General features: G+C 34.6%; 2 protein-coding genes across 2 annotated transcripts in view; one reads left to right on the top strand and one right to left on the bottom strand.

Moving 5' to 3' along the window:
• The window catches only part of LOC127856546 (nitric oxide synthase, brain-like), a 56,989-nt gene extending 49,911 nt beyond the window's left edge, over positions 1-7,078 (top strand). Inside the window, 5 exon segments of the mRNA XM_052392825.1 lie at positions 549-682; positions 1,860-2,017; positions 2,555-2,746; positions 3,000-3,164; positions 4,370-7,078. Coding sequence (XP_052248785.1) covers positions 549-682; positions 1,860-2,017; positions 2,555-2,746; positions 3,000-3,164; positions 4,370-4,441 — 721 coding nt within the window. The 3' untranslated portion in view covers positions 4,442-7,078.
• Positions 7,079-9,782: 2,704 nt separating this feature from the next.
• On the bottom strand, positions 9,783-15,487 carry LOC127856597 (serine/threonine/tyrosine-interacting-like protein 1). The gene is made up of 5 exons (XM_052392899.1): positions 15,342-15,487; positions 14,342-14,487; positions 13,843-13,940; positions 12,028-12,141; positions 9,783-10,013 (listed from the first exon to the last, which is right to left on the bottom strand). The coding sequence occupies exons 1-5, from the start codon at positions 15,423-15,425 to the stop codon at positions 9,991-9,993; spliced, it is 465 nt and encodes a 154-aa protein (XP_052248859.1). The 5' UTR covers positions 15,426-15,487; the 3' UTR covers positions 9,783-9,990.
• Positions 15,488-18,688: the final 3,201 nt, after the last annotated feature.

Below are 18,688 nucleotides of genomic sequence, written 5' to 3'. Positions count from 1 at the left end.
CAAATCGTCAAAAGATACATATAATGGCTATATTGGACTATGGTAAATGTTCAGTAATAGTGTTTCCTCACAAATATCATAACTAAAACGAAAATTTGCGAATCTGAAACAAATTTTTTCAATTTTGTCAATTTACCAAACCGTGAAAAGATCCCTTTAAGATCCAATATTTACATTTATCAATATAAAGCATTTAATGACTTCAATACATGCCTAAATCTGAGAAAAGGCCCCTTTATTACAGCTACAGAAACAGGTGCGCGTTTTACCATTTACACGTACCATTGTACATGTGATGCATCACTCTCGTGGATGTTAGAGCCAGTTTGAAAAGTTATATTACCTGCACTTTGTTAAAATATTTAACGTTCATTAATGATGTACATGTAAACAGGCATACATTGAATGGAATCGAAGTATGCCCAGCAAGCTTGGTATTGACGCGTGCAATATTTTGTTAAGGATTAAATGAAGTTAATATAGTGTTAATTAAAAACAACGAAAATGCACATGTTATAAATTGATCGAAAATCTTGTCTGCATTTTAGTGCCCCCGCGTTCCACATGCCGGACGACCCGACCGTTCCCATCATCCTTGTGGGCCCGGGCACCGGTATTGCACCCTTCCGGTCGTTCTGGCAGCAGCGCAAGATCGACATGGAGATGCTGCCAAAACCACAGCGTATGTGTTCACGTGACTAAGTGGAAAACGGGTCTTTTTAGTAGAGCGTGAAACTGGTTTATGTAGTAAATAATGTGAAACCGGCACCACAAGTAAAGATTTTAAGAATGGCATATCTAGCAAAGCCTGCGAAATTAATAAAGATTGTGGAACTGGTGTATGTAGTAAAAAGTGTGAACTGGTTCATCCAGTAAAGGGTGGATAAAAGTGTGAAACTGGTCTATCTAGTAAATAGTGTGAAACTGGTGTATCTAGTAAAACGTGCCAAGCTGTTTTATGTATTAAGAGTGCTAAACTGTTCCTTCTTGTTACAAGTGTAAAACTGATCTATCTAGTTAAGAGTGTGAAACTAGTCAATTTAGTAAAGAGTGTGAAATAAGTCCCTCAAGAAGAGTGTGAAACTGATCTATCTAGCAAAAATGTTTAGAAAGTACTGTAGTATAACACCAATACTCGACTGTTTGTGTATTTTTTTTAATTCGCGTACTTCTAATCCCCAGATTTTAGAATAAAGAATTTACTCGGACTAAAGAAATAACATTTCATGCTTTTTGAAAATGCCAGATAAATAATTAAGACACATTGATGCAACTCATGACAATATTTTTGTTGATTTCAAATTGAAACAATAACAATTTCAAATGAAATGTAGATACAAAAAATGAACACAAAAGTTACAAATTGTTTTTACTGTCAGTCAAAGAATGTGTCGTCGATCACCGGTCCTGGTGACATATTTATAGATAAACTTTAAAGAAAATAATACCATAAACGTTAATAAGGTCAGAAGGGGTATTAATTACCTTTTTTCAAAACTTTGACCAAATCAATATACTAAATTTTCCTAGCTTTTCTGATCATTAGATTCGAGACTCAGTGATGAAGTTGTTCAATCATTTAATAAAGGTCAAATATAGACACGGCCTATCGTGCGTGATACAATTAGCTGTTGTTTATGAATTGTATAACTAGATTTGAGTTCTTTCTGTCAGCTCATTCCGTAAGATTTTGGACAACTGAGCGTAGAGCTTACGCGATTTTTGACAAGTCAACCAACGAAACTTAGACTGCGTATTTTGCACTGCAGACTAATCGTATACTATATTTCCGTCCATGTTTTTATTTCTCTATTTAAAACTAGTGTTCCGTTAACCATATGACCCTATTAATGCTTAAGGCGGAAGCCGCCATGGCTGGGGCGCCATCTACATATATTTTGGCTGCCGGAACATCGCAATGGACGCCATTTATCGGGACGAGTTGCAACAAATGAAAGCAGACGGCGTGTTGGAGGAAGTTTATACGGCATTGTCAAGGGAACCAAACGTCCCTAAGGTAACATCAAGGGGAGGGGCATTTATGGTTAATGGTCAACAAACCGGACAGATGCAATTTTCTAAATTTTCTCCCCTCCCAGGGGTTAGGTAGACGAGAATCTACAGTTACAGGTATGTTTGATCCGTTAAAAGTTGGTGGTTAACATATGCATTCCTGCACTTTTCGCAAATTGCGTGTAAAAGATTATGTGTTTCTAAACTAAATGTAGACATACGTTATATGCCCATATTGAAATCAATATTGAATTCAGAATCGATTGTATTGAAGTATAACGGTTCGTGAAACTAAGTATTAATAAATAATGATTAATTAATCGAAGCTTATTTGAAAAAAAGTATAGGTGGATTCTACCATATTTACAATATAAAGCAATGTGTACGCCTGACCGGAAGAAGTAAACAGACACACATAACATACCTACCGGTAACTCTCCTATTCATTTGGAGTGATCTAAATGATACAAAGGCTAGTTTAAAAAGAGCGTTTCAGCCACAGCATTGCTGCAAGTGTCTTAAATGGTCGACTTTATTTCAGACCTACGTACAAACAATTCTGAAACAGAATGCTGTCGATGTGTTCCGCTGCGTAGTCAAAGAGTCCGGTCACTTTTACGTGTGTGGTGACGTCAAAATGGCGTCTGACGTCACGATAACGCTCGAGAACATTCTAGCGTCGGAGGGCAACATGACACAACATGACGCTAAAAGTTTCATAATGAAGCTTAGGGTAAATTTGAGAGCTAGTTCATTTGTATTATAGTAATCATAGTTAAGTAAGAGACAAAACTCGTGCGTTGCGATCACATAGCGTGCGCGCTCTCTTTTTTCTAACCTTTATATCCTACTCCTAGAATTATAATCATTCCTTATTACTATGTATGCATCATCCAACCATTCGATTATAAATATGTACATTGATTATGTTGGTTGATGAGTGACTGTTTTGAGTTTATAAATTAACGCCTTAATGTAAATTATAGGAAAGTAACCGGTTCCACGAGGATATTTTTGGTGTGACGTTGCGTAGCTCGGAAGTGACGGACCGAGCACGTGACCAGGCGAAGAAGGCGTGGAGTTTCATCAACTCTTCCAACAAGTCCCGACAGAACGCCGACAGGGAAACCGTAACGCCCATTCCATTGGAGGTAGGGGCATGCTAATTCGGAGCTCAATACATTGAGGATACTTGCTGGATTCGGTGGAATATCGATTATATTTCAAGAAAGATCATACAAGTAATTATTTCACGAGTGGCGCAGCCACAGTGAAAATAAATATTTTTTTTATGATCAAGAGTGAATTAAAATCGGTATTCCACCGAATCCAACACATTTTATTTTTATTTTAGGCTTTGCTTTTTTCAACGTTTATTTACATTGTAAAAGAGTTTAACTGGAGAAGTTCGCTTGAATAATGATAATTTCACAGTAAAACAGTGAAAATTATCGATTTTTTCACTGTTATTTTTCACTGTTTGAAACAGTGAAATATCAGTTTTATTTCACTGATATTTCTCTATAACCCACCGGAAAGCATAAAATAAAATATCATATTTCTGCTACTATTTATAAGCAGTATTATTAATCATAACGCAAAACTATGAATACATGTACTGTATATATTAACAATATAACAAGGATAAATCACTTCACGAGCTAACTTATTGCAGCAACATTGTGATTTAACTGTCAAAGATTATACGTGTCTTGTTCTGAGAATACTGGGCTTAATTCATGTGCGTTAAGTGTCGTCCCAGTTTAGCCTGTGCAGTCCGCAAAGGCTAATAAGGGACGACACTTTTCGTTTTTAGGGTATTTTTAGTTTCAAGGAAGTCCCTCCTTATCGAAAATCAAGTTTAGGCGGAAAGTATCGTCCCTGATTAGCCTGTCAGGACTGCACAGGCTAATCTGGGACGACACTTTACGCACATGTATTATGCCCAGTTTTATCAGAACAAGACACATACATTCTTCAAACGACAAACATATAAAAACTATATGTACGAAACCCATCTTTTCAAGAAAAACCATCTCATAAACAGCACCGATACAAGCAATAGGGCAAAAGGACATTATAAAACCCAGGCGATTTTCAAACATTCCATGTTGAGATGAACTTCTTGGTTTAACCCTTTCAGTGCTGGAACCGAATTGTGAAGGCCTTCGCAAACAGTTTGGATCCAGATGAGACGCCACAAAACGTGGCGTCTCATCAGGATCCAAACTGTTTGCTTTTCTGATAGTATTCTTTGAAAAAAAAATCGAAGAAAAAGCTAATTTTAGAAATTCAGTAGACGACATTTTAGCAAACGACAAATTTCCCAGCATGCAGGTCTATTCTTGCTTTGCAGAACCAGACCGGACCGAAGAGCAAACCCAAGGCACCTCGTTCGTCGCGCTATACACCGGAATCTATTGGTTAGCTACGGTGATGGTACTTCTGTGAAATATAAGATTTACATAGCCGGTGAAACCAATGTTTTGGATCAAGAAATGTTTCTTAGAAATATGCGCACTTTCATTATGGGACAAGTTGTACTGGTCTTACAAAAGGGCATGGTTGTGTTGGTTTTGTAAAAAAAAATGCGCTTGTTTCTTCAGTTGTACATGTACATGTAAAATAACAAGTTGTACGTGTCATGCATACATGTATGTAACTTTGAGATTTTGAAAATATTATTTATCTACATTTATACTTCAAGATTTACAAGACGTCGAATCTCATAGCACTTTAACGTAAAAGAAGTTTGGCGTTACATTTTAAAAATATTTTTGGATGTGTTTTTATCATCGGTTTCATAGCGTGTTAAATCATCACCGAAACGGTCAACGATATTTTTGTCACTTTTAAATGACGATATTTACCCATTTATGCCTAGTGGACTCTCCCGTACTTCTAAATTGGATCAATTTATTTCCAAAATAAGGTATGTCTAGTATATTAATTTCTATATTTAATATTTCTTACAGGAATTCCTTTAAGCAAACAGCGCAGACCCAGTTTGCAAAGGCCTTTTTTCTAGACGCTAGACATAAATGGGTTAAGCATTATATACACGGTTAACTTATGCATATTAAGCTTGAGGACACTTTATCGGTTACTATCGTTGTAGTTGTATAGTTAAATAGGACTAGACCGTGATCATTGAACGTTGGTTTCATTTAATAAACTGTTTTAAATCGGCGGAAACAAAAAAAACAGCATGAAATTCCGCGCTATACAGACGATATATTATTACTGTTGCTGTTCTTCATTGAAAACACTGGCTGTTGTTGCTGTTCGCTCTTAATATATTGATACGTATTAACAATATATTATTCATAGCATAGCATACCATATTATATATGTAACATGTAAGATTATTTAGCTGTTTTTGGATTGTTTATGTGTTCATATATATTTGTCGACTAAGCACTTCTTCAACGTTCAAGTTATTACATTAACTAGGTTTTTTTTTCTTAAATAAACATTTAATAGACATTAGTTATGTTACGATTAAAAATATTTTTTATCGGACTTGATTATGTTGTACAAGTGCTTTACTAAAGAATTTTATTATTCATAGCTGTCTTATTGCATTTTAATTGTTGAATCATTGTAGTGTATTTTTATATACTTGCATACTTGCGTTTTATTTCTGAAATATTATAAAATAAATTGACTGTAAAAAAAATTACATAAATCTACATTTCAATATCATTGTATGTACTTATTGTTTGGCTTATTAAAAAAAACACACTAATTTTTAGTAAACATTCGCTTGTCTATTGATGTACATGTTCATTTACTTAAGGTGTATGGGTAATGTATTTTTTTTAAGATTTTGAAAATATTAATTATACTTACTATCTTTTTGAATGTAGTGGCACCTAATTATTTGAATTACATTATTGAAGTTTCTTAAGATATACTAACAAAGGTGCGGGGTTTTTTTTCTTTCTTTAATATTATAACATTTTATTATAAAATATACACATTGTATGATCATGTGTTTTAATTATGCTTAATCACTTGGAAAATACAATAAATACTCGAGTTTTTTTTTCAAATTTCAGAGAATCTATCTACCGTACTATTTTTTAATAATAATAATGTTGTGTTCCGATTCAAATAAACAAACACAATTTTGGGGAAGTGCACTGTTGTTGTATTTATTTATTGAAGGTCCTTTATATGTTTGTTTACACATGCGAGTCATCATAACTTATACCTCAGTCACAAATAGAAACCTATCACCGTTCGATCAGCGGACAACGTATTTTTACGCTCATCGGGCTGGCGCCCGGCCGATGATAGCACGGACAACGGGTCGTTTTGAAGCATCGGGCGGCGTCCGGATTAAGTTTAGGTCTCACTTAAAATGTTACCCGACGTCCGGTTTCGAATTGAGATCGAAAAAAAGGATCGGACGATCAACGCTCGGATATCGCCCGAAATCTGATTCAATGTACGTGCATCGGCAAAAATCAAGGTATTTCCCAGGGACATAAACATCGGCCGAACCGAGCTCGTCATGATATACGTACAACAAATCCGTTGTCGGGCGACCGCCGGGCGACAACCGTGCATTGATCGTCCGATCTTTTTTCGACCTCAATTCGATTCATTCCCGGGCCCGACGTCGGGTAAATTTTGAAGTGAGACTTAGAATTACTCCGGACACCGCCCGATGCTACAAAATGACCCGTTGACCGTGCGATCATCGGCCGGGCGCCAGCCCTATGACCAGTTAAAAACGTCGTCAACTGATCGGTCTCTAATTGTGACTGAGGTATTAAACTGTGTCACTCATCGGACGGCCGCGACGTGTCCAGTCTTCCCGATGCCTGGAGATCGGACACATCGGCCGGCGACCGGATTATTTGTGACTGAGGCATAACATACCTATTGCGTTGTCAGTTATATACATGTTTAAAGACTTTGAAGGGAGGCATATTACAACTGCTCGTCCTGTCATGTGAGACCAAGATCTTTTTTGATAAGTCCTGTGTCATAACTTTAACTACCGGTATAGATATCCCGGTACGAATTTTCTTCTAAATAAAGGTACCGCCATTAATTTTTGTTTTGTTAGATTTATTCCTCTATTTTTTCATCTGTTTCGTGACGCCCAATGTAATGAATGCAATGAAATATTTTTGATATCAACTTTAAATACTTTAAAAAATTACTAACCTTGAGTGTATCCACCCAGTTTTTTGTTTTGTTTTTTTACGTGTTTTATGCATCTTACCAGGGATAATTTTGGTTAGATTTGTGTCTCTCTAGCTGCCATCGTGACATCAGCAAGATATTTTGTCTCTCTAGCAGCCATCTTGACATCAGACTGATTTGTACCTCTCTATCAGCCATCTTTACATGAGCAAGATGAGGTGACACTCAAGCAGCCATCTTGACATCAGCAAGTCTTGTGTCTCTCTAGCAGCCATCTTGAAATCAGCAGGACTTGTGTCTCTATATCACCAATATTGACATCAGCAAGATTTGTTCCTGACATCAGCAAGATGTGTGTCTCTCTAGCAGCCATCTTGACATCAGCATGATGTGTATTTCTCTAGCAGCCACCTTGACATCAGCATGATGTGTGTCTCTCTAGTAGCCATCTTGACAACAGGAAGATGTGTGCCTCACTAGCAGCCATCTTGAAATCAGCAAGATGTGTGTCTCTCTAGCAGCCATCCTGAAATCAGCAAGATTAGTGTCTCTCTAGCAGCAATGCTGACATCAGCAAGATGTGTGTCTCTCTAGCAGCCATCTTGACATCAGCATGATGTGTGTCTCTCTAGCAACCATCTTGACAACAGGAAGATGTGTGTTTTTCTAGCAGCTATCTTGACAACAGCAGGATTTGTGCCTCTCTTGCAGCCATCTTGACATCAGCAAGATGTGTGTAATCACTAGCTGCCATCATGAAATCAGCAAGATTAGTGTCTCTCTAGCAGCAATCCTGAAAACAGCAGGATGTGTGTCTCTCTAGCAGCCATCTTGACAACAGCAGGATGTGTGTCTCTCTAGCAGCCTTCTTGACATCATCATGATGTGTGTCTCTCTAGCAGCCCTCTTGACAATAGCAGGATTTGTGTATCTCTAGCAGCCATTTAACATCAGCAGGATGAGTGTCTCTCTAGCAGCCATCTTAACAACATCAGGATGTTTGTCTCTCTAGCAGCCATCTTGACATCAGCAGGATGTTTGTCTATCTAGCAGCCATCTTGACAACAGCTGGATGCGTGTCTCTCTAGCAGCCATCTTGACAACAGCATTTCTATCTACTCAGATGTATACACTGATACACAGATACATTTTGGTGTCACTTACTGAGAGTGTACCCCAATCAAATGCCAAGTGGCAGTCACAGTGCTTGTGCCATGTGGAAGTCCCAGTACTTGTAAATGAATGTCTCCATGATTTAATTATTAAGAATAATTTAAGCAGACATTGTTTGTTCACTTTGCTGTAATCATTATGCTATTTTAGGGCAGGTTTGGCTATACTTGTTGGGAAGGCAAGTCGGGATGTTCTCTCACATATTTCTCATATTTTCAACACTATAATAATTTCTTGGAAAATAAGCCAATATTTCTTATGCAATATGCACTTAAATCATTAATATGGAACATGTTCCAAAGTAATAAGTATGCACTCATGCCATGTAATTTTTTATTTCATAGAACGCAGGTAACAATTTAATAAATTAAGCATTCATGGTTTAACTAAAATATGTAGAAATACTGTGTGAAAAAAGCAATACATGAAAAAAGATTGATAAACATTTGAAATTATATCCCGGTGTACTTATTGTCCGCTAAATGTCCTGGCTCAACAACTAAAAACTTAATTAAGCTCAAACGTATAAAGATAATGCTCAAATAATCGATCTTTAACTTCTTTTCTTGAATATTTCAGATGAAGATTCAGATTAAAATAAGCTTGCAAGTGTCTCAGTTTTAACTTATTAGCTAAAGTCACAAAGACATTCATTAGGGCATTCGCATTAGTTACGTACGTAAATTTAAAAAAAAACTCAATATATTAACATAAAGAAGCATATCAAATACAAAAATATCTTTAAATCTATTCCCACTGTCCACTTATATATGTATCAATTAGTTATAACATATTTGATGTATTTAGTAGAAAAAATGCAATCCCTAACAATACTAATTGATACACAGTTCTTATGTGATTAAAACACATGGCTACAATCGAACAACTATAAAAAAATATAATCATTAAATATTGTTGTCAAATTAGTGGGCATGCAAATAGTGGCACTTATAATGTATTCTTAAAAAAACTCAAGGATAAAATGCTTTTTGAGATAGAAAACGTTTGCAATCACAGAACAAATAATTGAATCTACATGAATGTTGTTAATATATAACTCGCTCTTTTAATGTTTACATCTCATAGCCATTCTGACTCGGATCTGAAATGTTTCTGGTCATTACTAATCAACATGATTTCATTTATACTTAGAAAACAAGTTACATTGAGTTTAAATTTGAAAACAATACAATTTAATTGCTAAAAATTTTGGTATCAACAATACATTCCCAATTTGAATACACAAAACCATTCAATAACAAGGTATGTAATAAATTTGGCTATGCAATAGCAGGGGCACTTGAAATATAAGCAAACATTATAAACATATTTGTACAAGATTTTATAACAACTATCACAGATAAATAAAATATATATCCAACAATTTCCAAATTATACACATAAATATAAAAAATACAATTTTTGAATTTCAAAAATTAACAATTCAGAGTGATGGTATAAAGTAAATGTATTAAATAGTATTCAATATAATAGTTCAATACAAAATAACCACCGTTAAAGAGAGGTAACCGGTAGGGCTCAGCTTTTGCAATGAGTTTTCTTGATTATTGACCCCTGATCTTCTTTTCCCAGTCAGCTAGTTGGTCCATAAATGCCTGCACAGGTTGAATGAAATTGGAGTACTTATGTGCATGGTTGAATGCATCCTGTAACATCCACGAATAGTTATAAACAATGAGACCTCAATACTTCAGATAATGCTGCACAAAAGTTGATTGCAACATTTCCTATAAAGACAAATAGATTTTGAACAAGCAGATTTGTTGTATTTCCCCATTGAATGAATGTTGTTTATGGATGGGGAGCAGAACTAAAAGAAAAGGTGTATTGAAGGTTTATGCCTTGTCTAAATTATGTTCTTAAATCATTTGTACCTGTGAAGGGTTTATCACAGGCAATACAGTGCAGATAGCACCTTTTCATGAATCATTAAGATTGAAAGCATTGTTAAACATACAAAAAAGCAAATTTGTTGAATTGATATCCCAGCATAATAAATTGTGTTTCAGGATGGGAGAAAATCCCTTGACGTATTTTAGAATCCTCACAAAATGAGTGATATTTTATGTATATTATTCAATCTCAGTGCATGACCTTGACATTGACTAAAGAGACCCGAGTTTTACCTGTGAAACACTGCAATATAAACAAGAACATTTGTAGAAAGTTATTACAGAATCCCTTGATGTATAGTGAGGTTATGGCTAAATTATTACTAAGTCATCAAATGTGTGATATTTAACATCTATGTGTGACCTTGACCTTGCCTCAAAACATGTGACTCAGCGCCACATGATTGAAAACAACTGTGTTAAGTTGCATGGCTGGGCTCACATGCTATTGGAGAAACAGCTAAATAAATCTTATCCATATATACTATCATACCAAGTTTCAATGAAATCTGTCCAAGCAGTTCAAGAAACAAATGTTTGCCTTTTTCAAGTCAAAAAGGGCCATAACTCAATTATTTGCAAATGAATTGGGACACTATTTGAAGTTCACCAACCCCTTATCCATATGTACACTCATGCCAAGTTTCTATGAAATTCACACTAGAGTTCCGACATAAGGCTTAGGACACAAAAGTGGTTAGGAAGGACAGAAAGAAAGGCGGACTAACACACAGAAGGCCAATGCCAAACCAAAACGCATCTGTACTTTGGCAATGATAACAAAAGGAAATAAGTCTTATTTTAAAAAGTGTAGGGTTATGGTTCTTGTGGATGGCACTCACCTTATTGATATCTATATACCCATGGAGTTTCATGTTGAAATCTTTTACAGTTTCTGAGATATAGCCCTAAATGTTTGCGACAGACTGAGGGACAGAAAATGCCAAAACTATATCCCTTTGCCATCAGCAGAGGAATAATAATGAAAACCTTTTTGACTAACCCTTTGAGCGCTGGAACCGGAATTTGAAGGCCTTTGCAAACAGTTTGGATCCAGATGAGACGCCACAAAACGTGGCGGCTCATCAGGATCCAAACTGTTTGCTATTCTGATAGTATTCTTTGAAAAAAAAATCGAAGAAAATGCTAATTATAGAAATTCAGCAGACAACATTTTAGCAGACGACAAATTTCCCAGCATGCAAAGGGCTAATTTCCAATGAGACCAATGTGACCAATGTATATCTAGCAAGTGATTTGCTCACAACAAGGTTGTTTCACTCTTTTTACTGCTGAGAGACCTATGGAATACAAACAATTCTTAGTATATTTATCTAAAAAAATGTTGTTTTTTTCCAATTAACAAACAATGCATTATGGGTGTTTATTTTTGAAGATGGTGGAAAATAGGAATGAAAAAGCTCAATGAAAGACATAAGATGTTATCTTGTCATATATCTAAATGAATTCATATTTCGAATCAGTTAAAATTTGTGCCAGAAAGTTAATGCATATTTAAATACATGCAAACTTACAGATCAAGTCATAAACAGGTCTGCATGAAACAAAATGACATGTTTTACAATGACATGTTAATTTTATTTTAAACTAAAACATAGCTATAATACTCAAACAACTATGCAAGTGACAAATAAACACATAGGAAAAACAATATTCATATGTTATACAACCATATCCAATTATCCATAAATCTGTCTAAAGTATTCAACAAATTAATTATGTACAATTTTCCGTCAATCCACACTACCTTTAAACTCATTTTTTTTGTCATAGATCAGGTATGCAATCACAATGGCCACGCTTCGACTGATACCCAGGTTAGAAAACACTAAAACTGGTTTCTTGTTGTCTTTACAGGAGTCTGAAAGAAATGATTGTTAATCATTATCAACCTCAGCAGCAACAACAGGAGCAACAGTGTCTACATTAGTTTTAATATTCTGTTTATAGTTTTATTTGTTATTAAAATGTATGGGGAAAAACCTTTTAAAAATATAATAAGCAATAAAGCATTCATACAAGTTATTTATTTATTGACCAGTCAACTAAGTCTTCATCACAAATTAATACAATCAAGACTTTCAAAGTAACAAAGATACGGCAATCAATAAAGCCAATTTACATAAGATTGGTCAGTCTCAAAGAATTTATCTCCTTAATTTTACATTATGAAATTGAATTAGACACTTAAATACTTCAACCCAAGGACTTGGAGGCCATTTTATCAACAGATCTTAGGGAGATCTTGTGTAAGATTCGGTTATACGCTTATCATAAGTTTTGTAAACCAATTTATTGCAAACATTACAGCTAAGCTGTAGAATTACTTAACCTTACAAGGGTAGGACCAGTCAGAGCGTTCTTAAACATGGCGACCGATAGAGCTTTTGATGTTGTTCATACAAGGGCAAGGAGATAATGTTTCACAAAAGAAAGGGTTTTAGTGATCCCGTGATAAAGAAATATTGAGTCACAATCGCCTAGGAACAAAATGTATTAAGCGGCTAGACGAGCTGTTGAAAGACGATTGCCAGCCATTCACTTCAACATGCTTGTCAATTCTTCATAATTATTTGAAAATCTATTATTGCTGGACCAATGGATGCTTTAGACAAAGTGCTGATATTCAACATTTAGGCTGAACAAATATATCCCCTTAAGTTAACAATGTGTTTTATTCATATATGTGACATTCTACATTTAACAGTGACCGTACTATAGGACACTTGGTTCTTTAAGATCACCCAAAACTTCAAAATGCCTGTAACTTCTATAAAGTTACTATAAAATAAAATCAATCCAGTGTATACCAAAATATGCTCTGGATCGAGGGGACTTGATCTTGCAGTTTGTCTTGACATGTCTGAAGTGTGCAGCCAAGTATTTTAAAATCAATTGATACTGTACAGTATTATAGCTCAGACAAAGTGTCAAGGTTTAACTTCTTAAATTTGACCAGAGTTTTAAGTGTGACGATTTGACATTTTATGCTTTAAGCTTCTGCAAAGTCATTTAATAATCCATCTATGATAGACAAAACCATGCTTCGAAAAAGTATTTTGGATTGATTTCTTTCATTCGACTTTGATCTCACCCTTTGGCACAGATGTTGGACTTTTCGTCATGTCATCATACTTGAAAATCAATCCATTCTGCACAAAGTTTTTCAGAACTGATATGCCTGTACGCCTGCCCAATAAATCAAGCATTCCCAAAGTTCGCCTGTGTTTTGAAGGTTTTAGAAAATTGAAACTGTTGCTACATATATGAGTCGTGTTCTGAGAAAACTGGGCATACTGCATGTGCAAATAGTGTCGTTCCAGATTAGCCTGTGCAGTCCGCACAGGCTAATCAGGGAGACACTCTCCGCCTAAATCGGATTTTTGCTAAGAAAAGTCTTCATTTAAATGAAAAATGTCATAAAAGCGGAAAGTGTTGTCCCTGATTAGCCTGCGCAGATTGCACAGGCTAATCTGGGACAACACTTTACGCACATGCATTATGCCCAGTTTTCTCAGAACGCGACTCATATATTAACATAACTCCTACTACAGCTATATACCAAGAAATTTGCAGGCTAATTCAAATTTTGCTGCAAGGTTGGCATCACTGGAGTCAACACACTGGATGTGCAGAAGGTTGCCACTATTGGCAGGGAAACTACGAAAGAACATGTTGGTGTAACTATAATGCCGGTAAAGAAGACATCTTGGCATATAAAGAAAGAAAACTTTAGCCTAAGACTTTGTTGCAACATGTCAAGTATGTTAATATGTTAATTGCGATATTTTGGCAAACTACAAGCTTCATTATAAAAAAATGAAGAATATTGTTTACATAGATGAACATGCTCAATTTTCTTTTATTATATAGGTAAATTGGTTTACTAACTCTTGTTCATTTTTTGCAGCCATTTAATAGTTTTCAATTTAGAGAGCATCCAACAAATGCATCAAAACACGATCAGTTTGTATTAAAATCCCAAAAATTGATACCAGATTGTATACATATTTAAGTAATTAGAATCATTATTGCATTGCAACTGATGCATTGCAACTCACAATGTTTCTGCTTCCACACAGCAGTTGATGTGCCCCTTTATCTTGAGGTCCTTCTGTGTGTAGGGGGCATTACCCTGGCGCCAGTTGCCTAGATACAGAAAGCCTGGCAGGATCTCTGCTGGATATGGCTTGATCTCATCAAGTTCCTAAAATGTAATAAAAATTCATATTCAGGTGAAAAGTGTATAACATTTATATAAGACTAAGTCCTCAGTCTCTCCAAAAAAACATTCATTACATACTTTCAATTTCACTTATTTTAAAACCATTGTTAAACAGTATAAAAAAAGGTCATTTTCTAAAACCTTATTGAAGTAATTAAAATAAGTGAAAATCACATAACAGTAAGAACTGGCATTAAATAGAGGATATTTGTTGGATTTGGTGGAATATCGATTTCAATTCACAAGTGCTCATAGAAAATATATTTTTTCTATGATCACTAGTAAATTAAATCTATATTCCACAAAATCCCACAAATGTTCCTTTTTATTTTATGCTTATAAACGATTTTTTTTTTGTTTTTTTTGCCATTCCAGACAATATCATTCCCCTTTGAGCGCCCTGCAATGTTATTACATGTGTGTTCAATTGAAGCTTATCCGTATGTTTATATAAACTTTCAATGCAGAGTGGTTTCCCTTGGTAACATCTTGCATTGATTGGGGATTCACTATGGGGAAACCACATATATCTAAAAAATAGTTCCGGTCAAACAATATTATCGATAATTTTCACTGGTATTTGTCTCTGTTTGACACTGTGAAATATCGGTTTTAATGCACTGATATTTCTCTATAAACCATCAGAAAGCATAAAATAAATTTAATAACATGTTTCAATATTGATAAAGATATGTATCATATAATCACTGTTTTATCGAAAACAAGTGTTATTATCCTTCTGTAGGAATAGATTTCTTTCTCCTAAAAGAAAGGATAAAAATTGAAATCAATTCGCAAAGAATTGGTCAGTGTATCAATCATATTTTCTAACATACCTTTGGCATAAAAATAATTTTCTGAGTTCGTAAGAATGGATAAAGGGCAGATAATTCTTCATATCCTCCTGAAATTAAATACATTTCAATTCAAGCACCAAAATCTTTCAGTACAACAGCGGTCTGAATTGATATAGGCAAGAGAAATACACGGTACCTATGATAAAACAGTATTACCGTTCTACATAAAGAAGTAAACATGAGCTGAGGACAAAAAGTGAGAGCCCAAAATGCCTGTATAAAAAATATCAAGCATTACACAGCAAATAATGTTCGAAGCATCTTTTTTATAAAAGACTGAGTCTTAGGATTCTTATAATGTATCATAAATGTGCTAATTCAGAAACAGCAATTAACAAATAATAATTACCTCTAAAAAAAGTTTCATAAATAATAATCACATCAATATAAAATTTATATTTCTATTGCACCTATTAAGCATGCTGAATACTTGCATCTCGAACAGAGCACAGTCCCATATGTTTGCTATTGTTCTTATAATAGTTAAAAAAACTGGCAAGAAACAAAACTATTACATCCGAAATTATGCATCTGAGTATATAAAATGCACCTGATCTCAATGTAATTACAGCAGTACTAGTGTAAATCATTTTTGAACCAACACAAAGATTCTTTCTTACGAAAGCCATAAAACACACAGGATCATTTAAAACAGTATTTGTTGAATACGTAACCAAAGAAAACATTTCACTCTTGCAGAGTAAAAAATTCAGACACACAGACACAAGAAACACACAAAACTTTGTCCAGTCAAACGTAGTAGGAAGATTCCAGTATGGAATTGAGATCTAAAAAATGCACAGCAGTCTTTGGCTTGATAAAACCCTGTCTACTTCTAATACTGTAACTGTTACAGCCGTGGGCAAATGTTATAATGACTGTTAAAGTTATAAGGGCAAAAAATGTAATAACCCTATGGTCATGATGGTTTTTAGCACTCATCTGAGTTTGTGGACATCGATTCTTGAAGACATTACCTGGTTATCTATGAAAATGATATATTTCTAGGCATATCAAGTTTAAGAGTTGGAAAAAAAATATAAATAACTTAACATTAGTTTTGCATGCCATAGACACACTTCAATTCTTAAATTCAACTGACTAATAGACGGGAAAATATGCTGAATATTCTAAATATGAATAAATGTAACTGATTTTGACATATCAATGTAACAGCATTATACACAACTGTCTCGTATTACTGTAAAGTATTGATACATTACTGAATGCCACCTAAAACAATTAAAACATTTTTAGATATGTTTTTGTGTATCTGTTAGAGCTAATAAGAAATACATAAGATATTAGTAAATTGTTACACTCGGGGAAAAAATTAGTTGTAACTATTTACTCTGCATCAAGCATTGGGTACAAATTAGACAACATTTTTAACAATGTCTTTTGATGTAACATTATTTTTCAATTTATTCCGCCAATTTCTGTTTATAACAGATTGGAATGAAGCCTGCCAAAGTCAGCCGCATCATCATTGCCTGTGCTGTTCTTCATAATCTGCGGTTGATGTGGGGGAACCAGCAGTGGATCCGGAACCTTAAGAAGAGGTTGCCAAGGGAGAGATGTGTCAGGCTGTATCGGATGGGAGAAGAGTTAGAGATACCATTATCGCAAATTACTTTTCTTAGGAAATTAACAGATTAAATATAAATGTTTTCATTATATTTGTGCTTGTATATCTCAGAGTCGTACACTGATAGTTTGGTTCCTTGTTTGTTTATATGGGTTTAACAGCATTGGAACAACCATTCAAAAAGTGAACAAAATATATTATTTCAATGCCTATATAATATTTTTGAAACAAGGTTTAGGTAATAGCCTCATTTGTACTCACTCATTGTTGGATTATGTTTAATGAGAATATCAGTCTGTACTGTGATTCTTTCGTAGAACTTTTCGTGTTTGTCTGCCAAGCTGTTCTGTTTGGCATAATTATTACACCATTTGCACCTTGCTCAGTGACCTGTATGTATTTAAATATTTTTGTTTTTATTGGTTTACTCTATTAACTACTTACAAAAATGATGAGCATTGTTCTGAATGATTTTGATTTTTGATAGCCATCAGCTAATTTATTATGGTTATTGTTAAACAATGATAGGATTCTATTGGTTCAGTATGTCCGTTCAATTGTTAGCAAATAATTTCAATTTAAAGAATATGACATTGTCATTATATAGTTTAAAGTTGAATTTTAAGCTTATATAAATGAAACTAGGTCCACGAATAGTTATATACATACATATACATACTTAGTCTGAGGCTCTTTCTTGTTACTGTTGCAACTTGGGTGTTCATATGTATCTGCTGATGCACATCTTGTCTGCATCTCTGATGAACATACATTATAGACCATTGTTATAGATCTATTATGTTAAGATCATATTATTTGTTTCATTGAGTCAACTTTGTTAAAGCAATAGATATTTTGAAGTTTTTTTATTTGTTTTATACATGCTATACAGTAGAGATATAATATTGGAAACTGATTCGTACACTGTTAAAATCGTCAATAATCGAAGTTTAGTCTAAACATAATAAAATCTTGGGCAAAATACCACTTTAGCCCCCGCCAGAGGGGTGGATATACACACGGAATGAGCCCATTGTGTTCATTCAGTATGTATTCACACCTCTGGCGGGGGGCTAAAGTTTTATATTGACAAATCTTGAAAAATGAATGAACAGTCAAACCAATACAATTTTCTGATTTTTACCACAATAAAACTTCGATCAGATAATGGCTTCAGACTGTATGACAGACTTGTTTAACAACGGTAATTTCAAACATAACTTTTTAACGATTTGTTTCGTAGATTAAATAATTGTACCCCACTCTTGATTTTCCCAACGATGGCAGCTTCCAAGTCCATATTAATCCATCTTGCTAAGTTAACTACAAATGTCGTGTTCAAAACATAGTTGATACGTATTGTACGTTATTCTATGTCTGATATGGCTTATTTTCAGTAATAATTCATAATTTAATAGCATTTTTAGCAAAGTACTACAGAAATACTTACCTGCAGTAACGCTGGCCTAAACTTTATATTGCCACTGTAATAAAGTTATAGGATCAAAGCTTATTGATGATTGTTGTTGTAAACTAGTTACCTTGTGAATTGAAATGTGTCTGAGTTGGTGTCTGTAGCTATAAGGTTTTATGCCCGCTTCGAGGTTATATGTACAGTCTGTCCTCTATCCGGCTCATGTAAAACGAGTACTGAAAATAGACCAATGCAAGACTATTATTTCAATAAAAATATTCTTGATAATACTAACCTGGGACGAAAAATGCTACTTATCTACAT

This window comes from Dreissena polymorpha, chromosome 1 (genome assembly GCF_020536995.1).
Source record: "Dreissena polymorpha isolate Duluth1 chromosome 1, UMN_Dpol_1.0, whole genome shotgun sequence".
NCBI lineage: Eukaryota > Metazoa > Mollusca > Bivalvia > Myida > Dreissenidae > Dreissena > Dreissena polymorpha.
Note: the sequence above shows the minus strand (reverse complement) of the source record. Positions and strands in the feature narration are given on the sequence as shown.

Bases quoted from the DNA above. Each gene is read 5' to 3' on its own strand.
- LOC127856597 (XM_052392899.1), bottom strand. From the start codon at position 15,425: ATGTATTTAATTTCAGGAGGATATGAAGAATTATCTGCCCTTTATCCA. The intron at 14,488-15,341 runs GTATGTTAGAAA...ATTACATTTTAG, and splicing joins AAATTATTTTTATGCCAAAG to GAACTTGATGAGATCAAGCC. The intron at 10,014-12,027 runs GTAGTGTGGATT...TGGATGTTACAG, and splicing joins CAAAAAAAATGAGTTTAAAG to GATGCATTCAACCATGCACA.